The 27,231-nt window shown below is 39.5% G+C and overlaps 1 protein-coding gene across 3 annotated transcripts in view; it reads left to right on the top strand.

Annotated features, from left to right (window-relative positions):
* The first annotated feature begins 423 nt into the window (after positions 1-423).
* The window catches only part of f5 (coagulation factor V), a 73,646-nt gene continuing 46,838 nt past the window's right edge, over positions 424-27,231 (top strand). The window contains exons 1-8 of one of the 3 annotated variants that reach the window (XM_048603174.1): positions 424-885; positions 1,107-1,210; positions 1,369-1,491; positions 14,646-14,855; positions 16,320-16,475; positions 18,737-18,958; positions 22,255-22,414; positions 23,503-23,692. In XM_048603174.1, coding sequence (XP_048459131.1) covers positions 758-885; positions 1,107-1,210; positions 1,369-1,491; positions 14,646-14,855; positions 16,320-16,475; positions 18,737-18,958; positions 22,255-22,414; positions 23,503-23,692 — 1,293 coding nt within the window. In that variant the 5' untranslated portion in view covers positions 424-757. Of the gene's footprint in view, positions 886-1,106; positions 1,211-1,368; positions 1,492-14,645; positions 14,856-16,319; positions 16,476-18,736; positions 18,959-22,254; positions 22,415-23,502; positions 23,693-27,231 lie in introns of those variants that run through there. The other 2 variants (XM_048603175.1, XM_048603176.1) reach the window with 2 other exon arrangements.

Here is a 27,231-nt window from a genome sequence, read left to right as displayed (position 1 = left end):
AGAGAATGGCCCACAGGGGCTTTTACATGAAGAATATGTGCTTCCCACCACATTTCACGGTCGTTATAATGGGCCTAAATCTCATTTTAAAACCTGTTCAACCAAGAACTGCTCGGAGAACAATCAGCTGCTCAGAGGGCATGAGCAGGGAGAGAAAACGATAACGTTTCAGGTTCCTCCCTTCAGCAACAGTGGGAAAACCATAACTGAAACAGACATTGCTGGTGGGAAAAAAAAACTCTAGGTCTGGCAGCATCTGTGGAGATAATACCAGTTAACGTTATAAGTCCAGTGACCCTTCAGAAGGCGTTTTCCTTCCCATAGATGCTGCCAGATCTGCTGATTTTTCTCCAGCAATTTCTGTTTTTGTTTGTTCCGGATCTCCAGCATCTGCAGTTCTCTGTTTTATTACACGGCTGTACTTGAACGGGTTGAACTTGATGTAACGTTTCTTTGATAGCCCCACGTACGTGCTTTTTTGGGGGGCTGTTTTTGGTAATTGCTATGCAATTGCTGCCGAACATGTACAGAACTCTGGCGGAAATTCATCTGCCACTGAGCGGTGCTTTTAAGAGTAGGTGGCTCATGTTTACACACAAGCTTGTGACGGGTGATTTGTTATTTGATGTTCTCACGGACGTGGCGGAGGTGGCGAGATAAAAGTCTAACCCCGGGTCACCCGAGCAGGACTGCGAACTCCGATTTCAAATAAAGTGAGCAAGTCCGTGGAGTTTGTACATTCGGCCCGGATAACACCATGAAGTGCTGTTGCCCACTCGTGCTGTTCATTTCATGTCTCCTCCGGGGCGGACTGGCAGTGAACAGGCTGCACCATTTGGCTGCTGTGGAAATCGAATGGACTTATTCCAGAGATTGGGGAGAAAGGTACACCTCCACATTTAAACAACATTCAACTGTTGATTCTGGGGATTTTGTTTAAGCCTTTTCTTTACCAGCCAGCCTCTTTCTCGTGACTTCTTCAAATTTAACCCATTGACCAACGATTTTGAATATTACCTCACCCCCCCCCCTCCCCACACAAATCATTAAAATTGTTATCAGTCATTACATTTGTGGTGCTCATTCATTGTTTGACCCTTTTAAAGGCGTGTTTTCAGTTCTGCTGAAACGGACACTTATTACAAGATTGTTTACAAGGAGTACCGTGACGCTGACTTTAACAGAGAAAAGCCTGGCCCGAACTGGAGAGGTAACTCATTGAAAATCTAATCGAATATACCGAGCGTATCAAGCGATGCTCCCTGAGTTAAACAATTTATTATTGTTATTTTCTACAGTTGATTTTATTTATGTATTTAGATTTTGATTATAATTTGCTTTTGCAATCTCTCATTTTACTTGTTGCAGGGTTGCTGGGTCCCATTCTACGAGCAGAAGTAGGAGATACCTTACAGATCCATTTCAAGAATAAAGCACCTTATCCTTTAAACATTCGACCGCAGGGAATAATGAACGGACAATCAGCTGACGGTAAGATTGGATGCAACCCTTGAGCAGTAAATCCCAAGTGGACAATTCAATTGAAGGGGAAGGAGGTGTTTTGCGTTGCCTTGGTGTTGGTGTTGGTGCCTTTGAGCCTGGAGACCCGGGTTCAAGTCCCACTTGCTCCAGAGGCATGTAGTAACATGCATGAACAAATTAATTAGAAATATCTTGAGTTCAGAGGCTGCACTGTGATAGTACCCCTGACTCTGATTACAATAGTTTTAGTTCAGTCTGATCCCACTCGGAGTATATTTTTAAACCAAGATCAATGCATTTTACAAAACTTCATCTATTTTTCAAAAAGTTGGATTTAATAGACTTTGTTTACATACTTCATTGTGAGGAACTTGGGTATCAAATGTTTCAGAGATAGTAGGAACTGCAGATGCTGGAGAATCTGAGATAACAAGGTGTAGAGCTGGATAAACACAGCAGGACGAGCAGGAAGGCTGACGTTTAGTGTCTAGGCCCCAAACATCAGCCTTCCTGCTCCTCTGATGCTGCTTGGCCTGTTGTGTTCATCCAGCTCTACACCTTGTTATCTCAGATTCTCCAGCATCTGCAGTTCTTACTATCTCTGAAACAATTTTAACCCCACTGCGAAGACTCTTCTAAGGATGCCTACCCTGAAGAAGTTACCCTCCTCCCCCCATTTCTGAAGAAGGGTCTAGGCCCGAAACGTCAGCCTTCCTGCTCCTCTGATGCTGCTTGGCCTGCTGTGTTCATCCAGCTCTACACCTTGTTATCTCTGGGTATCAAATGTGTACCGTTTTAATCAGACACTGCCAAATTCTTCCCAAACTGTGAAACTACTGAAGGTATATGTTGGGATCATTCATACAAAAAAAACTGAATTTGAAGGTGATTTTATTTTGTGGGCACCTACCTCCTTGTAATTTGATAGAGTTGCAGTCTACAAGACCATAAGATATGGAAACAGATGTTGGCCATTCAGCCCATCAAGTCTGCTTTGCCATTCAATGGCTGATCTGATAATCCTCAACTCCACTTTTCTGCCTTTTTCCCCATAACTCTCAATTCCCCAACCGATTTAAAATAAAATGTTTGTCTCAGCCTTGCATATTCTTAATGGCTAAGGAATTCCACAGATTCACTAACTTCTGAGAGAAGAAGGTTTTCCTCATCTCTCCCCTAACTGGATGACCCCTTACTCTGAGACTATGCTCTCTATTACTAGATTCTCTGAAAAAGTGAAACAGCCATTCTGCGTCTACCCTGTCAAGTCCCCTAAGAGTCTTGAATGTTTCAATAATGTAATCTCTTGTTCTCCTAAATTCCAGGCCTAACCTACTCATCCTCATTTCATAAGACAATTCCTGGGATCAGCCTAGTGAACCTTCTCTAGACTGCCTCCGGTGCTAGTAAATCTTCCCTTAGAAAAAGAGGTCAAAACTATTCACTGTATTCTTGATGTGGTCTAATTAGTGCCTTCTTTGGTTTTTGTCCTACTGTTCTATTCCAGTTCCTTTGAAATAAAGGCCAACATTCCACTTGTCTTTTCTATTACCTGCTGAACTTGATCCTTCAAACAGTTATACCTTTAATTTCCTCCCTCCCTTTCTTCCTGTCAACATCCCTTACACAACACTCCAGTGAGTTTTTGATCTTTGACGTGGTATTAATTTGAGATACTGAGTGGAAGGGAGGCCTACAGAGGAAATTACACAATAACAATTTAATTTACACACCAGCTGCACTGTTTCTTGGGTGAGGAATCAAAGGCAGTTAGGTATCTTCTTATGCATTGAGACCACAAAGACAAAGGAAAGGCAATTGTGGGAAAGGAAATATAAAAATAATAAGATTTTAAAATTACAAAAACATGTTCAGATGTAAATTCATTTTTCTTTGTTTCATTATAGTCTTGAGTGTTGTGTCAGCCTTGTGCTCAATTAAAATATTAAAGCTATGGAATCTTACATTTCAACAATATGTTTGAGCATTGATAGTTAACTTATAAAGCTAAACGTACAGAGTCCATAAATAGGGTAACCAATTATGTTGAACCACAAATCTGTAAGTACTGGCAGGATTGTGCAATTTATGTAGAACGGTCTTATTTCTGTACAAACAGACACACACATGCACATGTGCATGCGCGCACATACACACACACACACACACACACAAATCTTTGATTCCTGAACTAATTTACAAAAGCAAGTACAAAGCTAGATGTCAATTCTACCGGGCAGAATAGTTTTCAAATATACTGATTTACATTTTTACAATACAGTATTTGATTTGTTTTAATTTTCTTTAGTTTCAGAAATGATAACGAAAGTGAAAATTTTGGGGTTTTATTTTTGAAAATCCAGGCTATCATCAGGTGAATATTGGCAAAATTCTGGGCCACTAAACACACTTTGTTTGGATCTGTGCTTTGGTTGATATACTTTGGTTGGTGGCTTTAATAGGAGGTGTACTGAATTTAACATTTTAGCCAATTGTCTTTAAGATGTAAAGATGTTACTGTTGGGAGGGGGATAACATCAGCACGACATTTCATTTATGTTACTGCGTTGAGTTTTAGTCCTGGCAGCCAATGGTTTTTGTAACTTTCTGTTCCCACTTCCTCCCCCTTAATCCATGGTATCAATATTTTGTTGAACTATTTATGTGTTTCTTGTGAGAAACAAAAATGACTGTTACAGGAGACCACTGCCAGCAGAGAGTAGAAACATTCGTAATTATTCATTAATATTCTACTCATTTCCCACTGTAATTTTGGTGGAAATCAATAAGAATCAACTTAACTGAATATTCCTCCTGAATTTGCAATTGCCCTTCCACCGTGGTTGCAGCAAAGGATCCAGAAACTACTACAGGAATTCTGCAGTGTACACTTCTGTAAGTGTTTGGATCAATCGCAAGGCACCAGCTGTGCTGTTTTCTTTGACTCCCATATCATACTTTCATTAAGAGCGCAACATTTTCTTAACTCTTCTAACTTCAGCACCATTAATTCATAAAAGTATTCTAGGTTATGTCTGATGAAATTCTGATGTACGTTGTAGGGTGAGATTGCAGCCTGGCATACACCACAACCATGGATTAATACTGGTTTAGCAATTTGGTCCAGACTTGTCTGAGCAAGTTATTTAATCTGATTTTGTTAATCCAAGTTTAAAACCAATTGGTTCATAATGAAGTCTGAGTTTCAGTATTGCTGACTGGCAAAGATTATTTATAGGAAAGGGGTGAACAAACAAATTCCATCCAAAGGACACAAGGTCACACTACTCTTCCGCCCTCCATCACTGTGAATTTAATTGCTACTTTTAGACATGTGTTAGAATCCATTGCATAGTAGGCAATACTGATCAATTTACGATCTTACAAATATTATTCACATTTGTATACATTTAATCATAAAACTCATTAAATATTTCCATGTACTAAACACAAGTGACAGTTGTTTCTCCAATGCTAAATTGACTACAGATTATTCAACCCATCATCTAAGCTAACTTCAGCGGCTTCTTGTGTGATTGTCTCTCTAAAATAAGATCCAAGTGGGGGTGTTCACTGCTGATTATTCAATATAGGGTTCTGTTCTATTTGCTGCTGTACAGGTAATGAAACTGTCTGTGTCTGCTTTCAGACAAAACTGGACAAAACTCAGGCTTGGGCTGATAATTGCAAAGTAATATTAGTGCCACGCAAATGCCAGGTAATGACCATTTACAAAAAGAGAAAACTTTAACCATCTTCATTGACCTTCAGCAGCATCAGCATCACTGAATCCTTCATCATCAACATTTTAGGTGTTGCTGTTGACCAGAAGCTTAACAGGACCAGCCAAAACTATGGCTACAAGAGTAGTATCAGAATTTACTTGTTCTGCAAGTAACTCATCTCTTCACTCCTCCGATCCTTTCTATCATGTACAATGAATACATCAGGAGCGTAGTGGAAGAATTTTCCACTTGCCTGGATGAATACAGTTCTAAAAATGCTTGAAAAGCGTAAGTAAAATATCTAGTCACTATCCAGTAGAAATAAATCTACATTTTTTGCACTGCATCCAGCATCATAAATGTTAACTCCCTGCAGCATCAGCATACTGGGGCTACCCCATATCATCTACAAGTTGGATGATAGCAAGTTTTCTACTACAACCTCTCCCAAACAAGCAAATACTACAACCTAGAAAAGCATCATTCCTCAATCTACAAGCAATTGTCCACTTCACACACTGCCTGATTAGAAGATAAATCACAATTATTTCATTGTCACTGGTTTGAAATCTTGGAACTTACTTCCTAACAGCATTGTGGATATGCCTACACTAAATAGACTGCGGCAGTTCAACACAGGGACTCACCACCACCTCCTCAGTGGTAATTGGGAATGGGTAATAAATGTTGCCATTGTTCATGAAGCCTATATCCAAAGGATAGATGGGTGGAAAGAAAACACTCCTTCGTTATTCTCCCTAGTCATATTATGTTGACCTATTGCAATACCTACTTTAAAGAAGTATCTAGTGTCTTCACTTACAGCACCTTCCGGTCAGGGAAGATTTGTCTTGCATGGATCTTCAGGCACATTACTTAGCATCTTTATGAGACCATGTGTGCCATTTCAGGTAGCATTATTTTGAAGAATGGTAGAAGTGTTTTCTCTGGCATCATGGTTAATATTTATCCCTCAATCACAATTATAGAAAACAGCTTATCTGATCACCATTACATTGCAGTTTGGGGGATTTTGTTGTGCACCTATTAGTTGCCACCTTTCCTGCTTGGCAACCATGATCACACTTAAAATACTTAACTTGCTGTAAAGTGCTTTGAGATGTCCAGTGTGTTAATCTAGATCCATAGCAATTAATGAGACTAGTAACAGGACATCTCTTCAGTTGGAATTTACTAACCATCAGTCATACAGCTCCTTCCACACACCAGCCCAACCTTTTTCCCTTTAAATCCACAGAGTCAAATAATTCATTAATTAACCCCAATTGAGGATTTCCAATGATTGTTTGGAGCAAGCACCTTTTTGTGCAAACAATCTTGACCACTGATGACTTGCATAAACTTATTTTACTTTGGACATTTTGTTTCTTTCGGACACTTCCTTTATATTGGCAAGGTCAATCCTCAATTTTTTCTTCGTGACACCTTTTCTTAAAGGTCCATTGACCCAAAGAAAATAGTTATCCACAAAACATTTTCTGGCCTTCCAGTTCTCAGATTGCCCATTGTATAAGATATCCTACAGGAGATTGGATAAATAAGCTCCTGTATCTGTCATTCTGCTTTCACTACTATTTCAGCAGCTAAGGTATTTTTAACAACCCTTTTTATTTTCATGGCTTCCCAGGCCAATAGATACCATGTGTTACTTCCCACCTGGAACATGATAAACTCTGCCATATTAAATAGCCATCTGGAAGATTGGAAGTAAAAAGGACTCCTATGTATCTTCTTGGTCACCCAAGTCTGGAAACTTGAATGTGTAGTTTCTGAATGTAATTTGTTTTAACGTCTTTCATGATCTGAAGAATGAGAGAATTACTATGGATCCTTATGGTGTCTTTGCATTTTCTTTTACATATATTTATTTCTGATCTGACCTATATTTTTAGCATAATCATTGTCCTGCCACCTGCATCCTTTAGTAGAGTTTTTAACCTGTGAGGGGCATGGATCGGCAAACTATGTTGTAGTTTTAACATAATTAAATGCATATCTCCTGTTGCCAATAACACCTGATTAATATTTTGATTGGAGATGTTAGGGTTTGCTAAAGGATTACAGTAATGTCCAGATTATGTAAACTGTAAATCCTAGTGACTTTCTAAAAACAATTGCCTTGTCATGTTCCATGTCCAATTTCATTTGAGCTTTTTTTCATAGAGAGCCTGCTGAACATGGAGGACATTTCCCTTGACAATAATTCTGTGCTGACAAAGTGGTTTACCCCAAATATTTTACAGGGAATCAGCACTCTTATAGGTGATTGCAACACATTGTCATTCTGAACCTGAAGCAGATAGAACCTCCAAATTCCTTAATCCTTTCTTGGTGCTTTCTGTTCAAAGAATCCAGGTAACATTTCAACCAATCTAGTCCCCACACTGTAGATGTGCATTTAATGAAGGAGTCATTATTGGACTGAAAATTCCCGTAACTCGTACAATGCCTTTTGCCTGAAGAGCATTACTCACTTCTGCTTCTAAACTTTCTGCTTCATGTGTAATTTTGAAAACCTTATTCTTTCATTCAGGACAACTCACATAATGGTATTTCATGTCACGTCTAAAGCCTCCTGGTGACCCTGGGCATTCCTGGGGTTCATTCTTCTGTTACAGTTCCCAAATTCTGTCATCTGTTAAAATTGCCAAATATATCCGTATCCTCATTCCTTTTGTATTGATTTCAGTCAGTATCGGAGCAGTTTCTCATTGCTGCCATTTTTCTTTGTGTCACTACTGAACACCCAACTTAAGCCATAAAACTCACTAAAAATTAATGTTTTCCAAGGATTTGATTAAGGCTTCTGATATCATCTGTTTGAAAAACATATCTGTTTTTGAAAAGCTAACTCCAGTTAATGCTAGATGTCCCTCCACCTTTGACAACTTAATACAATCCAAAAATTTAAAGGCAAACACTGAGTTAAGAATTTTCAAATATAATCTTTAAAATCTTGTATATAGTTTGTGAGATTCCATTATGTATTCGTTTGCAGAATATCCATTTTGCTTTCTAAATTTATCAAAGTATGATCATGCTTCATATGCATTTCATAGGTCAGCTTTCTTATAGGTTTTGTTCATAAATTTCAATTGAGTTTCCAAATCTTGTTTGTGTACAATTGTTGAGCCTCTAAATCTTTGAATACTTTACACATGATCTTGTTTCTAGTAGGAAGTGACAGTGCCAAGATCACGCCTTGTCTTTTCTTGGGCAAGTTGGAACCCTTGTCCACACATCTATTTAATTTTTCCGGTGATCAGAAGGTTCCACTTCATTAGCTGATATGACAATAGGACATTATATCTCAATACGTTGTTCTTGGTGTCAGCCATTCTTCTCAAAAGTGATTCCAAGTACAATTTGCTGTCTGAAAAGAACTTTTAGTTTCCAATCTCTGCCTTTAGACAATAATCCTACAATGTTAATATCAATCTGGATTCAAGTCAATTAGTCAGCCAGAAACCAAAATATTTTCCTTTGCCCTTAGAGTTTATTAACTACTCAGTGTTACAGCTCCTTCCACATATGTAGCCTCTTTATATCTACTATGTCAATTAACTCCAAGCCTCTACTTAACTACTTTCTATATTGATACAGTGATTGTGAAAGGTTCTATATAAAAGCAAGAATGATTTTATCTAAAGCATATTAGCTTTTGATATTGATTAGATATCATCAGTGCTATGGTCTTCTTTGCTCCAAACATTGATATGAAAGTTGGCTCCTTGATAACAACCATAAAATCAAATGGGAGCTTTTCAAACTTTAATTGCAGTAATTGTCATTATACTATGCAGCATTAATGGTAGAGACAGCTTTTTCAACTGGTCGTTCATATAATGCTCAAATTTAAATTACCATTGACCAGAAATGGAATTGGATTATCCATGTAAATGTGGCTACAAGAGTAGGTCAGAGGTTGGGGATTCTGAGGCCGGTAACTCTGGTGCTGAGCTTCTTGAGTGTTGTGGGAGCTACACTCATCCAGGCACGTGAAAAGTTTTCAATCACATTCCTAACCGGTGTCTTATAAATAGTGAGCAAGATTTGAGGAGTCAGGAGATGAGTTAAATACTAAATAAAAACCAAAAGAACTGTGGATGCTGTAAATCAGGAAGAAGAACGAGTTGCTGGAAAAGCTCAGCAGGTCTGGCAGCATCTGTGAAGAAAAATCATAGTTAATGTTTCGGGTCTGGTGACACTTCTTCAGAAGTTAATGAAATGTTATCTTCATGAAATTATCTTCACAGATGCTGTCTGAGCTGCTGAGCTTTTCCAGCAACTTCTATTTTTCTTCCTGATTTACAGCATCCACAGTTCTTTTGGTTTTTATTTAGTATTTAACTCATCTCCTGACTCCTCAAATCTTGCTCACTATTTATAAGACACCGGTTAGGAATGTGATTGAAAACTTTTCACGTGCCTGGATGAGTGTAGCTCCCACAACACTCAAGAAGCTCAGCACCATACAGGGGAAAACAGCCTCTTAATCAGCACCCCAATCACCCACTTAAATATTTGCTCTCTCCATCACCAAAATATTATTGTATAGTCTTATGCACAAGATGCACTGCAGCAATTCAACAAAGGCCCTTTGACAACTCCTTCCAAATGCACGCCTTCTAACATCTAGAAGAGCAAGGTCAGCAGATGCATAGGAACACCACCACCTGCAAGTTCCCCTGCAAGCCGCCCACCATCCGGACTTGAATCCATATCAGCATTCCTTTAGTGTCGCTGGGTCAAAATCCCAGAACTCCCTTACTGACAATACTTACACCAGATGGACTGCAACTGTTCAAGAAGACAGCTCATTACCACAGGGCAATCAGGGATGGTCAACAAATACTGGCCTGGCCAGTGATACCCACATCCCATGAAAGAATAAAAAAATTGACATGAGATGACACATCAGATTACAATGCTTAAAACCCATTGAAGAGAAACAAGTACATAGAAGAAGTTTGACAGTTAGTTGATTTTAGCATAAATGTTGTTAGAAATAGACCTACTGCCATTCGAAATTGTCAGATAGGTGCCTGGTAAACATTAGACTTCAAAAACATTGCAGACGTTGACTCCATGCATTATCATTGTTATTTAATCTGTTTTTGCAGCTCATTAGGTAAAGCACTTATGTATTGATAACGTGGTTAATATTTAACACAATTGTATGTGTCAGACAAGGGGTATGTCAGGAACCATCAATACATTGACCAACCTGTTAATTATTAATAGGGAGATTTTTGTTAACCTTTGTGACATGTGGTCCTAATAGATCTTCTGTGTAACTTTTGTTTAAAATAGAATTGTGCAGATTTGGTGTACAAATAATAGGCTTATGTACAGCATCACAGGGAATCTAAAAAAATCTGACAGCCCACTCTGAGGATTCAAGACCACTGCCAAATTGTATGAACTGAGCTGCTGTGGTAAACTGGCTATTGATGGCCTGGTTTACAGACTTTGAACATCAGCCTGAAATGAAGGGGAGTAAATCTGGTTATAAAACTGAAGGTCTAGAGAACAATAGTCTTGCCCACTCTCTGTTATATATGTGAAATTTGGACTAGTTGCCAGTGTTGTGCCAAGAGACTCAACCACTTTCACTTGATCAGATGGCAGAACAAAATACCAGACACTGAGGACTCACCTGAGCTCCTTACCAAAGCATTTACATCATGTTGAAATAAAACAATTAACCTTGGGCTGATTATGTAGGCAGCATGTCTGACACTTGCTTACCAAAGTGCATCTTCTATGGAGAGCTTGAATCTAAGGTCTGCTGTCGGTGATCAAAGGAGGCACTGCAGGGACATCTTGAAGACTTCTGCAGCATCTTGTCCAATTTGCAGCAAACCCTCTGGGTGCAGATCAGCCTTTACAGTCAGCTACCTATCTGCTGGCATCCTATCAAACGCTGCAGATAATGAAGTCATTTTCGCTTCAAAGCAAGCACCAAAAAGATTGTGGAGAAATGCACTGTAAACTGATTGATCTTGTTCAAAGGGTCCTGTAGCTGTGTGAGTGTGAACCAATAGCATGTAAATTCTGAGCTGTGATCATTTTCTCTACAGCATTCAGAGCTGCCAATGTTGTGAACCATTATTCTAGATCTGGCTGCAGCTAGAGTTCCCCTAGTTTCATGCCTGATGTATGGGGCTCCACACAGTTGTCAATGTTTAACTTTCCACTCACTTCATCCTTGCAATCACCACCATGCCCAGTGTAACAGGTGAGGTGAGGAGCAGTTGAATTAAAAATAGGCAATACCTTTACAAGGTAGTGAGATACTTATTAACATATTTAAACATGTTCTCACAATGCAGAACTTCCCAATAAATATTGATAATACACTTTCTGTGAATAGTCCTGGGACTGCACTTCCTGCATACATCCACCTAAATAGGTAGTAATGTGATTGCCTGGCTCTCTTCTGGAGTTGCCTATTTAAATACATAGTTGATCTCATGTTCACCAATTACTGGTGCATCTGTCCATGACAATATCAGTAAAAGTGATGCTGCACAATCCTTGTAGAGACAATATTCAATCTTCACATTGAGGTTAATTTCCATTGTATTGTATGGCACTATCACTGTGCTAAATAGGCTAGACTTTGATCAGATCTAGCAACTCAAGACTGGGCATCATGAGGTAGCGTGAGCCATCAACAGCAGCGAAACTGTGCTTCAGCACAGTTAGCAAACTCATGGCCCGGCGTCAAACCATCAAACCAGGGGATCAACTTTAGTTCAATGGAGAGTGCAGGGGGGGCGTGCCAGCAACTATACCAGACTTACCTAAAAATGAGGTGTAACTATAAAGCAGCTCTGCTGTGACAGACAGGGCTAAATGACTCCATGAACAATAGATCAGATCTAAGCTCTACCGTCCTACCACATTCGGTTGTGAATGGTAGTGGACAATTATGCATCTGACCAGAGGAGTCATCTTCATCGTCAATGCAGAGAAAGTAAAGTTAATGTTTCGGGTCTAGTAACCTTTCTTTAGAACTTGACCCAAAATGTTAACTCTGCTTTCTGCCCACTGATGCTGCTAGATCTGCTGAGTTTTTCAGCAGTTTCTATTTTTGTTCTTTCCAGCATCCACAGTTCTTTAGGTTTCTTTTCTTCCTCATCTTCAATGATTTGAGAGCCCAGCACAATGGTGCAACAGTCAAGGGTGAAGCATTTGCAACAATCTTCAGTCAGAAGTGCTGACTCGTTAATTCATTGCAACCACCTCTATTAGGCATAGATACCAGTCTTCAGCAAATTCAATTCACTCCACATGATATCAAGAACTGGTTGGAGGCACTGGATACTGCAAAGGCTGTGGGTAATGACAGCATTCCAGCAATAGTACTAAAGACTTGTGCTCTAGAACACATTGCACCCAAGCTGCACCAATACAGCCACAACAGTGGCATCTACCCGACAATGTAAATTGTCCAGGAATGTCCTGTTCACAAAAAACAGGACTAATCATACCCAGCCAATTACTGCCTGATCAGTTTAATCTCAGTCGTCAGTAAAATGATCAGGAATGTGCCAACAACAGTGCTATTAGGCAGCACCTGCTCGGTAACATCCAGTTCACTGATGCTCAGGTTGGCTTCCTCTGGGTCCACTCAGCTCCTGGCCTCCCGACAGCCATGGTTCAAAACTGGACAAAGAGCTGATTTCCAGAGGCGAGGTGAGAGTCACTGCCCTTGATTTCAAGGTCACATTTGACCAATATGGCATGAAGGAGTCCTAGTGAAACTAGAGTCAATGGGAGTTGGGAGATGAATCTCTTCACTGGTTGGAGTTATGCCTAGCATAAAGGAAGATAGTTGGGAATGTTACCATCACTGAATTCCCTACTATCAAGATCCTGGGATCACCATTTACCTGAAACTTAACTAGACTAGCCACAAAAATACTGCAGTTACAGGAATAAGTCGGAGGCTAGGAATCCTGCAGTGAGTAATTCACCTTCTGACACCATCCAGACCATCACATGGTCATCACATCCACAAACATTCACTCCCTCCATTGATGACATCAGGAGCAGCAGTGAGTTCCATCTACAAGATGCGCTGCAGAAATTCACCAAGGATCCTTAGACAGCACCTTCCAAACCCACGGCTAGAGTCATTTAGCAGGACAAGGGCAAATAAGTATGACAAAATAAGTGTTCTACTACCTTGTAAAGTATTGCCCATATTTAATTTAACTGCTCCTCACCCCTCCTGTCACACTGAGCATGGTGATTATTGCGAGAATGAGGTAAGTGTCCATGACAATGGAGTATTGACAACTATGTGTAAAGCCCCATACATCAGGCACGAAGCTAGAAGAACTCTGCCTGCTGCCAGATCTAGAACCATGGTTCACAACATGGGCAGCTCTGAATGCTGTAGAGAAAACAATCACAGCTCTGAATTTACATGCTATTGGTTTGCACTCACACAGCTATGGGGGCCCTTTGTACAAGATCAATCAGCCATGCCAACCTAGCCCCTCTCACCTCCTGTCATTCTGCCCCTTTGTTCTTTAACACACAAACCCCTCATGTACCTTCTACCCTACTCCTTACACACCTACCACACAAACTACTCTCACATCTGCCACACTAAGCACTCACTCCCTGCCCCTTCCTACTCCTTCCACCCAGTGCCCACTTCACTATTACCTCACCTTCTACCATTCTACTGCCACCGGGCATCATACCCCCAACCTGCCACTGTATTCCCTCACTACCTGACCCTTCATCCACCAGCCATCCTATCTCCTCCCCCATCTGATACCATTATTCCTCACCAACCTGCTGCCACCCCTTTACCTTACACACTTAGCATCTCTCAGCAGCAGTCAAAGTAGCTTCCAGACCTTTAAATCCTGGAATATGGTAGCTATTATTGAGAAAAGGGGAGGTAGCTTTAAAATCAAGTCTGTCTGATATGACTGACCCTATATCTGATCCCAATCTGGGCCAATGTTTCATTATGTGACCAAGTGTCATATTTAGCTTCGTAATGCCATTTTATAATGTTACAGGCATGATAGGTATGTTGTTGTAAGCACGGAATGTCCATTTGCTGGAAATAGATTAATTGTAATATGAATAGATGTTAAATTTAAAAACAATAGTTTGATTATTCATGAATTCTAAGTAGCTTCAACTTAATACCTGCTTACTGAGACTGAGAACAAACTTAGAAAAGTAGGTTATCATGGCTAATCCTCTCTGTTTTATGATGTCTAAAATACCATTCTTAATTACAATCCAGACCTCACAGTAAACTCAAATATTAAAAGTTGAATTTAAAGTGATCTTGACACATCTTTCAAAATGTTATCAAATTCTGTCATAATCCTTTCCACAGAATAGGAAATATCAACATTAATTTTTGTGTTTGTTTAGAGTTCTTCCATAAAAACAAATTACACTTTGAAGACAGAAAGGAACCCATCGTACCAAACCAAGAGCATACATATATATGGAATATCACAGAAGAAATGGGACCAACCATATCTGATCCTCAATGCCTTACCTACACCTATTCTTCTGATATTGATGTAATAAAAGATTTCCACACTGGATTGATTGGAGCTCTACTGATCTGTAAACCTGGTAATTTTCTTATTGTACTTGTGTTGAAACTTTTATCAATTTCCCTTGACAAGCATTCCTGGATCCATGCAGTTTGATGTTTGGGACAGTATCTAGATGTTATTTTGCTAGCCCTCTGATTGCTTAACAATCATCATCCCCAACACAGGTTGCTATTATCCAGTACAATGGAGATTAACAACCTTAGTTTGTGGGAACTCCGAGAGGGAAGGTCACTTGAGTGTCTAACAATTCTGTTACTCTTGTGCTTGAAAGTCTTTAACAATGATAGGTTATGTGTTTAACATGGAAGAAACATTCCATAGGGCTTCACAGAGGCATCAAGAAGAAACAAAGGAGGAGATATTGGTAAAAATGATGAAAAACTCCATCAAAAAGGTAAAGCTGTTATTTTATGAAGGTCTCAAATCAGACAAGGTAGAGGGCTCATTATAGAGTGTGAAACGTGGGTGACTAAAGGAGATCACTAGTTAGGGGAGAGAAAAGCTGAACAGGATGCAAGCATAAAAAAGGAAGGTTTTTATTGGGGGAATAGTGGGGCGGGCAGATAGCAAGAAATGGTAGTAGTGAAAAAGATGAGAAGTTGGCATAGCTGTGGATTGTGGCAACTGAAAACTGGGCACAAGAATGTTTTCTTAAAGATATTATTAAACCATCTACTTGCAGGACTTTTTCAATATAAGTATAGTATAGCAGTATAATTGAGATGTATGGGGGAGGGAGTCTTTGAGATGAATACTTTTGGAATGAGAATCATTAGTGTACTCTTGTGATGGGATGCTGAAGGGAATTATTGAGATTGCTGAAGGAGATGTGAATAGACCATTTTTAAAAGGTGCAGGAGAGATAGTAAAGCCTGCATTCATCCCTCCTGCTTTTGTGAGTATTACTCTGATTGCCACCACTGACATCTCATGGTATGTGCCTCCTCTGCCAACATGTGGCTGAGAGCAAAGGCTGTTTGACATGGATTGCTGCCATAAATTCTTTGCTAGGACTTATTCTTTAATGACCAATGATAGAAGATTTTATATTAATGTGCTTATGGGATGTGGGTGTCACTAAGACCAGTCTCTGTCCACCACCTCTGCCTAGGCCTGCTGGGTAGTGACCCAGGGGCTACTTGCACAAGGTGTTGGAGAATGGTATCTCCCTCCTTCCTGTGAACACCTGTACAGGAGATTGTATCCATAAAGTAGGCAAGCTAACTGATGTGGTCAGATGGTCAACTCGATTAATCATACTGAGTTTCAGCCTGGGAGTTAAAGATGCCTGTGCTCTAATACCTTAGAGTCGATTCTTGTTAAGCCCACCTTCTCCTGATTCATGTGCTGAGTTAATATTCAGATGAAATTGTTGAAAGTGAGGACGAACCGGAAGCTGAAGAACAAATCAAATGAAATGCAAATGGTACTGCATATTTCATTAATCACAATAACAATGTTGTTCCTTCTCTCTGTGAAGGTAGTTTGAAAAAGAATGGCAAGCAAAATGATTTTAGAGAAGAATTTGTTTTATTATTTTCAATATTTGATGAAAGTAAGAACTGGTATGAGTACGAAGAAAAGGCTCCAATCAAAATGTACTCCATCAATGGATTTACAAATGGCACTTTACCAGGTATACAAAGAGATTACTTTATGATGACAGAGAAAAACAGCCATAACAGATTTCAAACACGTCACATAAATGTAGAACTTCAGCTGAAATGAATGCAACAATCTAAGTGCTGCTCCAGTACTAATTTAGTCGTGATCTGGCAGCCTGGCTATGTCTTTTCAATGTTTCAGAAGGCAAATTGTTGAGCCACCATTGAGTAAATCATTGCTTCACCTAGCTTTGAACTATACTGAGTCCAGGGGTGAAAGGAGAATTTAATTTTGTATTTGGCAAGCAACAATAGGATTGCATCTGATATCTTTCTGGATAAATATATGACTTCTCTGGGGGTTCTCTTGTTCTACTACCACAATGTCATCAGAAGATTAGCAAAATCCTCAGAAGATGTTGTGTAAGTGTTCATTTATGCATCTCTGTTGGTCCTGCACTAAAGATATAGAAAGAGATCAGAGAAGAGAAATGTCCGCAACAGAAATTCCAGATGACTATGTGATATGCAGGCCAAAAAAATCCCAAATTTAATTCCTGAGTTATAGTAGTTTAGCTAGGCAGAAATTGGGGCATTTTAAATGGTCTTAGTATGCCAGGAAAATGTGTTTCCTAATGGAAAATGAAAACCAGAAGGAAGAAATGAAATACCTACCAATTGTTAACAGTTACTTATAAAAGGTGCCTCATTAAATCATTAAACTCCAATTTCATACATCTTGGATTACAGATAGAGAACATCTGGGGTAGGCACAGGAGAATCTCTAACGACTGGAGGAGTTGTAGAAGTCAATGCATTTGTCCATGCTTGAATAGAATTGGAGAGAAATTGATGGGAGGGAATGAAAAGGGGGCAAAAACAACTGCAAAGTAACTTCTTAAATAAAAAAACAGCAAGTGCAGTAAAAACTCAGCAGATGTGTGAAGAGAGAGAAGCAGAGTTAACATTTTATCCATTGATGTGCAGGTTAGGTGGATTGACCATGCTAAATTGCCCAATGTGTCCAGAGATGTGTAGATTAGATAGATGAGCCATAGGAAATGTTGGGTTTCAGGGATAGGGTGAGGGGATGAGTCTGGGTGGGATGCTCTTTGGAGAGTTGGTGTGGACTTGTTGGGTCAAATGGCCTGTTTGCACACTGTAGGAATTCTAAGAAAAAAATGATTTAGAGTCCCATGACTCTTCGTCCAAGTGTTTAAGCTTAATGCTACCATCATTGTGCACCTGGCAGGCTTTTCAAAACAACAGCAAATTCAAGATGGTTCTTATTTCCTCAACCAACCTCAATTATATATGCAGATATCAAGATATCAAAACAACCAGACAGGGGCAGTTTAATCAGTTTCCACGGAAAGTAATTATGGAACCATTTAATATTCTTATAACCCAGTGCATATTGCTGTTATAAACCTATAACCACATTTTTGAAGGTAGCATGGCAAAATCAAGGAACATTGTTCACAGTGATGGAAATCAGGGTTTTCACTCTGAAAAGTCACAGTGCTCCACTTCTGTAACACTTGGCCCTTCCATCTGTCCCAGCAAGATTCTTATTATCAATGGATACTCGTGAATTCCTGGAACTATAATGATCTCTTTTCTCCTAAAGGTTGTTGGTAAACACGGGGTTAATGAAACATCTAGGTTTTGAAATCAACTGTTTTTATCTGAGAATTGTGCCTCTCTCCCACTGTTACAGCAGGAAGTTGGGATAACCGGTATTGAAGATCAAGCCTTTCTGCTTATTACTCAACCTATTGGTTGAAAATAGATTGGAAAGACAGCACTCCTGGAAGCAGGAGCCATTTTGGCCATAGAAATCTTTGCCAGGAAGGCTAACAACAGCTTCTTCCCAGCTCATAGATCAGTTGCTCATGCTACAAGATTTCTCTTAGTATGACTGACATGTATCTATGCAGGCGTGAGCAAAGCTTTCTATTGTCTCTTGACAGACTTACCTTTGAGATTAGCAATTTCCTGGATTCTAAACAGTGTTCATTGCTGTTGCAAATAACTGTTGGCCCTTACTATTATTGTAAACCTTTGGTAGAAAGGTAATATCTGATAAAGATGCGTTTCGGTCCCGAATGGAGGGATACCCTGAAAAGAATCTCATACATTGAGCGAGACTATCGCATTGCTAGGAATGTTTCATATCTCTTGAAACAATAGGTTAAAAATTTAAGCTTCATAGAATTGCTGAGTGTTGTGATATTTTGGTAGTGCAGTTGGTTGTAGGAGATATTTAATCTCTGTATTGTTTCTATGACAGAACTTGGTGTATGCACTCGTGATGACATTAGCTGGCATTTAATTGGAATGAGCTTGGATCCTGAAGTCTTCTCTATTCATTTCAATGGCCAAGTCCTATTGCACAATAATCACAGAGTATCATCTATTGGCCTGACACCAGGCTCATCTGTCACAGCTCAGATGTCTCCCATTCAAGTTGGAAAATGGCTGCTCTCTTCTCAAGTACAACATCATCGCCTGGGTAAAAAAACAATTGAAGTATTCAAGTTTTGAACTATGTCTTTTATTGAAATAATACTTTGTGAGACGATTTATGTTCATTACAGTGATGTATCACATAATGAAGGAATGAACCACTTCCTAAATTTTCCATCCTTAATTCAAGTATACGATAGGTAAGAGTTTAGATAGAGGTAGCAAGTGTTCTAGGAAATTACATCTGGTTCCAAGGTTAATAGGCTTTTATGCAGCTGAAACACCTATTCCATAGACTCCTCAAAGCCCCTTTTGATCATGCTGTCCCACAGCATTGAGATACAGGAGCAGAATTAGGCCATTTGGCACATTGAGTCCGCTCTGCCATTCAATCATAGCTCATATGTTTCTCAAACACATTCTCCTGCCATCTACCCATACCTTTGATCCCCTTACAAACCAGGAATCTATCTTTCTCCGTCTTAAATACAGTCAATGATTTGGCCTCCACAGCCCTCAGCAGCAATGAGTTCCGCAGAGTCATGAAGAGATCCCTCCTCATCTCAGTTATAAACGGCCGACCCTTCGCTCTGAGGCTGTGCCCTTGGGTCCTAGCTTCTCCTACAAGTGGAAGCATCTTCTCCACATCTACTGTATCCAGGCCTCTCAGTACTCCATAAATTTTGATGACAGCTTCCTTCATTCTTCTAAACTCCATTGAATATCGACCCAGGGTCCTCAACTACTCCTCATATGATAAGGTCTTTATTCCCAGGAGCATTCTCGTAAACCTCCTGTGGACCCCTTCCAAGGTCAGCACATCCTTCCTTAGATTTGGGGTGCAAAACTGCTCACAATATTCCAAATGCCTTATACAGCCTCAACAGTACATGCCTGCTTTTGTATTCTAGTCCTCTTAAGATGAATGCTAACATTGCATTTGCCTTCTTAACTGCCACCTGAACCTGCATGTTAAACTTAAAGGTATCCTGAACCAGGACTCCTAAGTCCCTTTGTGCTTCAGATTTCTGAAATTCTCCTTCCCAAGTGCAGAGTGAATTCTTTTGTAATGAGATCACTGTCCCCTAGAAGTTCTGCCACCTTAAGCTCCCTAATCAAGTCTGCCTCATTACACGCTGCCAAATCCAAAATTGCCTGTTCCCTAATGAGCTCAAGGCCATCTGTCAGTTAGGCACTATTCTTCCTTCCAGATTCAACACTCAGTGTAACAATTTCATACCCTCTGTGACTTTCAAAGTTGTGTGCAAGCCAAGTCATTAACATATACCAGAAAAGCCTTGGTCTTACTACTGAAGATATTTGTCAATGATGAAACAATGTTTAGCACCATTCGTAACTCCTCAGATACTGAAGCAGTCCATGTCCAAATACAACACGATTTGGACAACAGGTTTTGGCTGACGTGGCATGTAACATTGCCACAAAAATGCCAGGCAAAGACTATTTCCATCAATAGAGAATATGGCCATTGTCCCTTGACAGTCAATGGCATGACCATCAGTGAATTCCCCAATCTCAACTTCATGGTGGTTACTATTGTCCGGAGGTTGAACTGGAATAGCTGTATAAATACAATGGCAACAAGGGCAGTTCAGAATCTAGGATGCTGCAGCACATAACTCACCTTCTGACTCCCTATAGCCTATCTGTCATCTATAAGGCACAAGTCAGGAGTGTGATGGAATACTCCCCACATGCTTTAGTGACAGCAGTGCCAACAACACTCAAGAAGCTTGACACCATCTGGGACAAAGCAGCCCACTTGATTGGCACTGCGTCCATAAACATTCACTGCCTGCACCACCGACACTCTGTAGCAGCAGTATGTACAATCTGCAAGATGCAGGAATTCACCGAGTCTCCTTAGACTGGACTTTCCAAACCCACGGCCACTACCATCTAGAAGCAGAATATTTTTAATAGGCATAGAACTCAAATGTTGATGTTTACAGATACTTGAGTATACTTGAACATGGAACACAGAAAGTTATCATGTAACAGAACAAGCAATTAGAAAAGCAAATAGTATGTTAGTCTTTATAGCTATGGGATTGAAGTACAAGAATGAAGATATCTTATGACAATGATATAGGGTCGCCTTCAAAAAAGGTGATAGACACATGGGAACAACACACCCTGCAAGATCCCTCCCGTGCCTTTCACCAACCAGACTTGGAACTATGTTGCCGTTTATTCACTGTCGCTGGGTCAAAAACATGGAACACTCTCACTAAGGACACTGTGGGTCTAACACATGAACATGGACTGCAGCAGTTCGAGGCAGCTCACCACCATCTTCTCAAGGGCAACATGGGATGGATAATAAATGCTGACCCAGCTAGTGATGCCCTCATCCCTGAATGAATTAAAAAAAAACCTCTTGCAATCACCATAACTTTTTAAATAAAGTCAGATGGTGTTGGAGAAACTCAGCAGGTCTGGCAGCATTTGTAGGGGTAGAAACAGAGTTAACATTTTGAGTCCAATATGATTCTGCAGCCCTTCTTTGAAAAAGACCCTGTACGATTGTAATAAGATATTTTTATTCTTGTACTCCAATCCCAATTGCTATAAAGACCACCATACCATTTACTTTCTTAATTCTTGCTTTATTACATGAAAATTTTCTGTGTTTCATATACAAGAATACTAAAGTACCTCTGGACATCAACATTTCAGTTCTATGCCTATTAAAAATCTTACACTTTTTTAAATTCTCATTACCAAAGAGATCAGACTAACTGCATAAATAAATTAGCATTTAATAATAATCAGGATTTCCATGTAAAAGAAAGGTGCAATCATAGAATTCAAAGCTGAAAATATCACTAACTTATTAGTGAGACAAAAATGAAATTTGACAAATGAGTGGCCTTTAGAATGTACTATACATTAAATAAGACAAAAGAGCATTTTGTCTGTCCTAACATAGGCAATGCCAGGGGATATCTGCGCTCATTTATTTATGAAGCTGTGTGTGTGTGTTTATAAATATATTTATTAGTACATGGGAATATTACAAGCAGCCAGGATAATTGTAAACTGAAGAACTGATGCAGGGTTTTAATTCAAAGCAGTGCCTTCCTTCGATTCAGTTGAGGTGGCAAGATGACTAAATAAATTTCAGTCTTTATTCTGACATCCGCACCACTGCCACTCTATGCTCTTTCAACAAGTGGTATACTTGATGCAATGCAAGATCAGTACTGGGCTTCCTCTCATCAGACAATATGGTCTCTGGCATAAAAACTTAAATTAGTTTGTTGAAAATATGACAGTTGCATTAATAAGCTTGTCTTCTTGTCATCTGACATGAAACAGCTGGTCTGTATGGGTATCTCAACATAAAAAAGTGCACGTCTGAGGAGTCACCAGGAAAATACAAGTCAGGCAGACTGCGAAGAAATTTTCGTGAATATTATATTGCAGCTGAAGAAGTTTTGTGGGATTATGCTCCTGATATTCAAACCTACGTGGACAGGTAGCCTAGTTTATTCTTTTAAAAAGTCTAACCAAATGAAAGACTTAAGTTCATGGTTTGTAGCTGTTTTTCTGTAAGTTAATGGTGAAACTTTTCTTAATATTTTGCATACTTTTGTATGTTATTTTTCTTCGCTTGTATATGTTTAGCAAGAGTGGAGCAAAACTATGAAAATATTATTCTTCTCAATTGTAGCCTTTTGATCGATATAAAGGAAGCATAAAGATATTCCTTTTTACATCTCTGTGCACATTTATCTTCACGCCTGCCTTAGCTTGTCTGTTGCTTGAAACCTTATGCATGTTTTTGGTACTTACTGGTTTACACATGTTCAGTGGAAGAAATTGGTCAGTCTCCCATGGCATAGCACAAAGAAAATCAAGCCCACGGGAACTTTTCAGGTCAAGCAGGAATTGAAAGATAGAATGATAGTTTAGGGAAAGGAATCAGCTCAAATAAAATGAAAGAACCAGTGGAAATCAAGACAGAGGTTATGGATAGGGGGATGGGGAAGAGTGGAGTGAGAAGAGAAGGAAAGCCTGAAGGGCAGAAGAGCCTGAGGGCGAGGAGAATACTGAGACACAGAGGAAGTTCGTGAGGGGGAAGGAAAAGCAAGAGATGGTAAAGTGATGACAGTATGAACAGAGGAGGCAAAGAAGGGGAGAAGGAAGGGGAGCTTGGGACCGCAAGACAGGAAGAGAAGGTCTCATCGTAGTAAGGATGGACCTGTGTCTTAATTGTTGCTTTCAACAATTTTGTTGTTTTTAATTTTGTTTTCTTTTTAATTATTTGGTAATGAAATTGATTTCTTGAAGGTAAAGAAAGTGGATTGTGAACCCCTCCACAAAATGCAGAACAAATACTTCTTCACTAACAGCTGGAAGGAACTAAATTCACACAACTGAGTAGAAATGAATATCAATAGCAACTTGCTTACATCATATTGTAGCCTGAAAACATACAGTTCAATTGAACATAGGGAAACACCTGCAGAGACAATTAAATAATTATCAGTCCAAACATTATGATCTAAAATTCTCTTTTCCATGGATTATTTATGTCTTTAATTCTACTCTTATTGCCCTTAGTGATTTTAAAACCAAATATTTGGATTCGGGACGAAACCGTATTGGCAAAATATATAAAAAGGCAATATATGTCGAATACACAGATAAAACTTTCTCTGAACGTAAAGAACCGAATGAAGGACCAGTTTCTATATTACAAGATGGAATTGGGGCCCCTATTATAAGAACTGAAGTTGGTGATAAAATTAAGGTATGAAATGTAAAGAAAGGTACTCAGTTTTAATTAATTATTGCTTTGGATGTGAATAGAGATAATACCTTTTGTGTAAAATACGTTTGGATTGTTTCTGGAAATAGAACCTTCGGAAATAAGCTGCCGCAGGCACTCCAGAATTCCCCATTTAACGATATCATCTTAAGAGATATATGTAGAATTGACAGAATCAGTCTTCTGCTCCATTTGTTTAGTTGAAAGAAATACAGTTCTCACTTTGCTTTGCTTTTTTCCTTTGTCATTTATATTTTTCTTTCTGTGTCTCCCGTTTTCACCTTGCTTTTGAATGAAAATGAAAACAGCATTGTGTACTGGAACAACTCAAAGCTGCAGGCTGCAAATCTGACTCCAATGTATTGGTATATTTGACGCTCTGGAGACTGTGTGTTTTTTTTAATTAAACTAATAGCATCAGTCCAGCCCACTACTTGTGTGGCCTGCCCAGAAAACCAGTTTGTTCATGGAAGTGATATGGATGTTCCTAAAGTCTACGGAGTAGACATGGTGTGTCATTCAGTGTGTGATACTGATTTAATGCCTGGTGTATTATTTTTGCCTTCATTGCTTTAGTTAACACGGTCTCTTAAGAACACATGGCAGCACGTGCATTCAACAGCACAAGGGCAGTTGCCTTTGCGTCAAAAGGGCCCATTAATCAACTTTCAGTTTAGACATTGATACATTCCACTGGCTCTGGTTGACTTTGTCGAGTGCATTTGCTTGGGAATCATAAAAGTTGATTATGTCTTCAGGGAGTGGTGCTGAACTGATTAGGAGACATTGGTAGCTGAAGGTGCTGAGTGCACCATTTGATCCGAGTCATGGGGCTACACTCCTAATCCCACTTACTACTTCCTCAAGCTGCAGTCCATCTCCAAGGCAGCAAAGAAGGTGAGCTGTTTGCAGAGGGAGAGGAAAGAAGAGCTGTAAACAAGGAGGTCATATCCACTGGCACCTACGAGTTCCCCTCCAAGTCATACACCATCCTGACTTGGAACAATATCGTTGTTTCTTCATAGTTGCTGGGTCCAAATCATGGAACTCCCTCCCCAACTATACAACACGGAATGCAGCAGCTCAAGAAGACAGCTCACCACTAGGACAGCTAGAGATGGGCAATAAATAGTTGCCCAGCCAGTGACACCAGAAGCGTTTCTTCCTGCACTTAAAACAGGAGCAGTATCCAATTCACCAAGGAGATGGTCACAGCTGTGTCTTTTCACAGAACTAGACCAGCTGCCTGAAAGCAGGGCAAGGATGGTACTGCCAGAGGCTGTGGCTCTAGATGTTTTTGCAAGTGGATTTTTTTCAGGCTGAAACAGGCAATGTAGCACACTTCTCAGAGTTCACCCTCCAACATGTGACTGAGGAGCTTCATTGTCTTCTGTCTGAATAGAGAGAAGCAGGAGGAGGGCTCATCCTGTCAGAATAGTAGTTTCTCTGTAGTGTAGGTTTGACTGTACACAAAGGGCTTATAGGTGCCACGTTTCAATTGGAACATGTACTGTCACTGCAAGTGTAGCTGACTGCAGTTAAGCTTGACTGTGCTCAGCATATCATGCTGGTGAATGCCTGCTATCCTAGCAGAAATTATGCTACACCATTCTGCTGTTCCAGCAATCTTTAAGCCACTATCTGAAAATAAACCTGACTGCTCGGTAACATGAGCTCATCTTTGCCTTACCTTCACTTTCAAACATACAAACAAGAACAAGAGTAGGGTCTCCAAGCCTGCTCCACCATTCAATAAGATCATGACTGATCAGATTTCAACCTCAACTCTTCATTCCTGCATAACCCTGATAATCTTTCATCTCTTACGTTGCCAAGAACCTATCTACCTCTGTCTTAAAAATATTTAAAGATTCTGCATCCACTGGCTTTTGAGGAAGAGAATTCCAAAGATTCATAATCCTCTGAGACAAAACAATGTTTCCTCATCCCTGTCTTAAATGGGTGACCCCTCATTTTTAATCTATGACCCTAAAAGAAGAAACATCCTTTCTATAACCACCTGGTCATGTCCCCTCAGGATCTTATATGTTTCAATTGAGTCACCTCTGACTTTTCTAAACCCCAGAGGATATAGGTTTTTAGCCTGTATAGCCTTTCCTCATAAGACAATTCTCTCATTCCAGGTATTAGTTTCATAAACCTTCTCTGAACTGCTTCCAGTGCATTATCATCCTTCCCTAAGTACTGTACACACTTCTTCCAGATTCAGTCTCGTCAATGTCCTGTACAACTGAAGAATAACCTTCTGACTCTTGCATTCAATTCCTCTCACCATAAAGGATAATATCCTGATAGCCTTCCTAAATTACTTGCTGTACCTGCACATCAACCTTCTGCAATTCATGCACTAGGACACCCAGATCTCTCTGCATCTCAAAGCTCTACAGCCTGGTACCATTTAAATAATATGTTCTATTTTATTCATTCTGTCAAAATGGAAAATTTCATATTTTCCCACATTATACTCCATTGTTAGGTTTTTGCCCACTTACTTAATCTATCTATATTCCCTGTCTTTATGTCCTGTTCATAACTCATTTTCCTATCTATCCTTGTGTCATCAGCAAATTTAGCTACTGTTCAAACACAAGTGGCTAGCTCTAATAGACTATAAACTGGAATGGAAGTCAGATACTGCTATATATCTGAAATACCAGAAGAATTTTGTATCTTGGAAAAATTAAGTAGTGCAAGTTTTTAGCTGTACATTGAACTTGAAACATTATTGAGTCAGAATGGCAACAGGAGTTTTTGAATTAACGAAACACTGCCTGCTGACAGCCCTCAGATTGGTGGAATTGTTATGGACTAATGGGAGCAGTAGAGCCACAGCAGTTCAAAGGCAGCAAGCAGAAAACATCTTTCTTCCCTCTCTGTCTGAGTAAGAAGACAAAACAAATCACAAACTTAATAGAAAGAAATAATTCTCCACCTTGAAGTCTGGTCTTTTGATACTTGGAATTTTGTTTTACTTGTCTGTATTTTTCCAGCTTTAATATTTGTGTCAAACCTTTTGTCTTTTGTTTGTTTTATTCATGAATGAGTGCATGTATGTGTATTTAGGGTTTAAAGGGGTATAGTTTAAGTTGCATAGTAGTAGCTAGTGAACTTTTGTTTTTCTTCTCTGCCATTTGTTAAAGAACACGTGTGTTTCTGGTTAATAGATTTATTTTCCCTTTTGTACTGAATAGCAGTCAGTCAGATCATCTTGATTGTTGAATTGGATATTTTCAACTTTGTGATGGTTTGTGGTTCAGGAGCTCAATTATTGGCACACTCTTCCAAGTTAATCATTAACAGCATCAGAAATCTCCAGATTTTTCTGAATGAAACTGGGGATCCTCTTTGTTTAAAGATCCACACTTTACTAACTCTCTGTGATGGAGAGGCCTCATTCCTAATATAAAAAATGTATCACAAAGCAACAATTCTAGACCAACTTTATTCAACAACACTTCCAATATCCCATAAAACATTCAATATATTAAACTTCTGCAATC

This window comes from Rhincodon typus, chromosome 11 (assembly GCF_021869965.1).
Source record: "Rhincodon typus isolate 14 chromosome 11, sRhiTyp1.1, whole genome shotgun sequence".
NCBI classification, from domain to species: domain Eukaryota; kingdom Metazoa; phylum Chordata; class Chondrichthyes; order Orectolobiformes; family Rhincodontidae; genus Rhincodon; species Rhincodon typus.
Note: the sequence above shows the minus strand (reverse complement) of the source record. Positions and strands in the feature narration are given on the sequence as shown.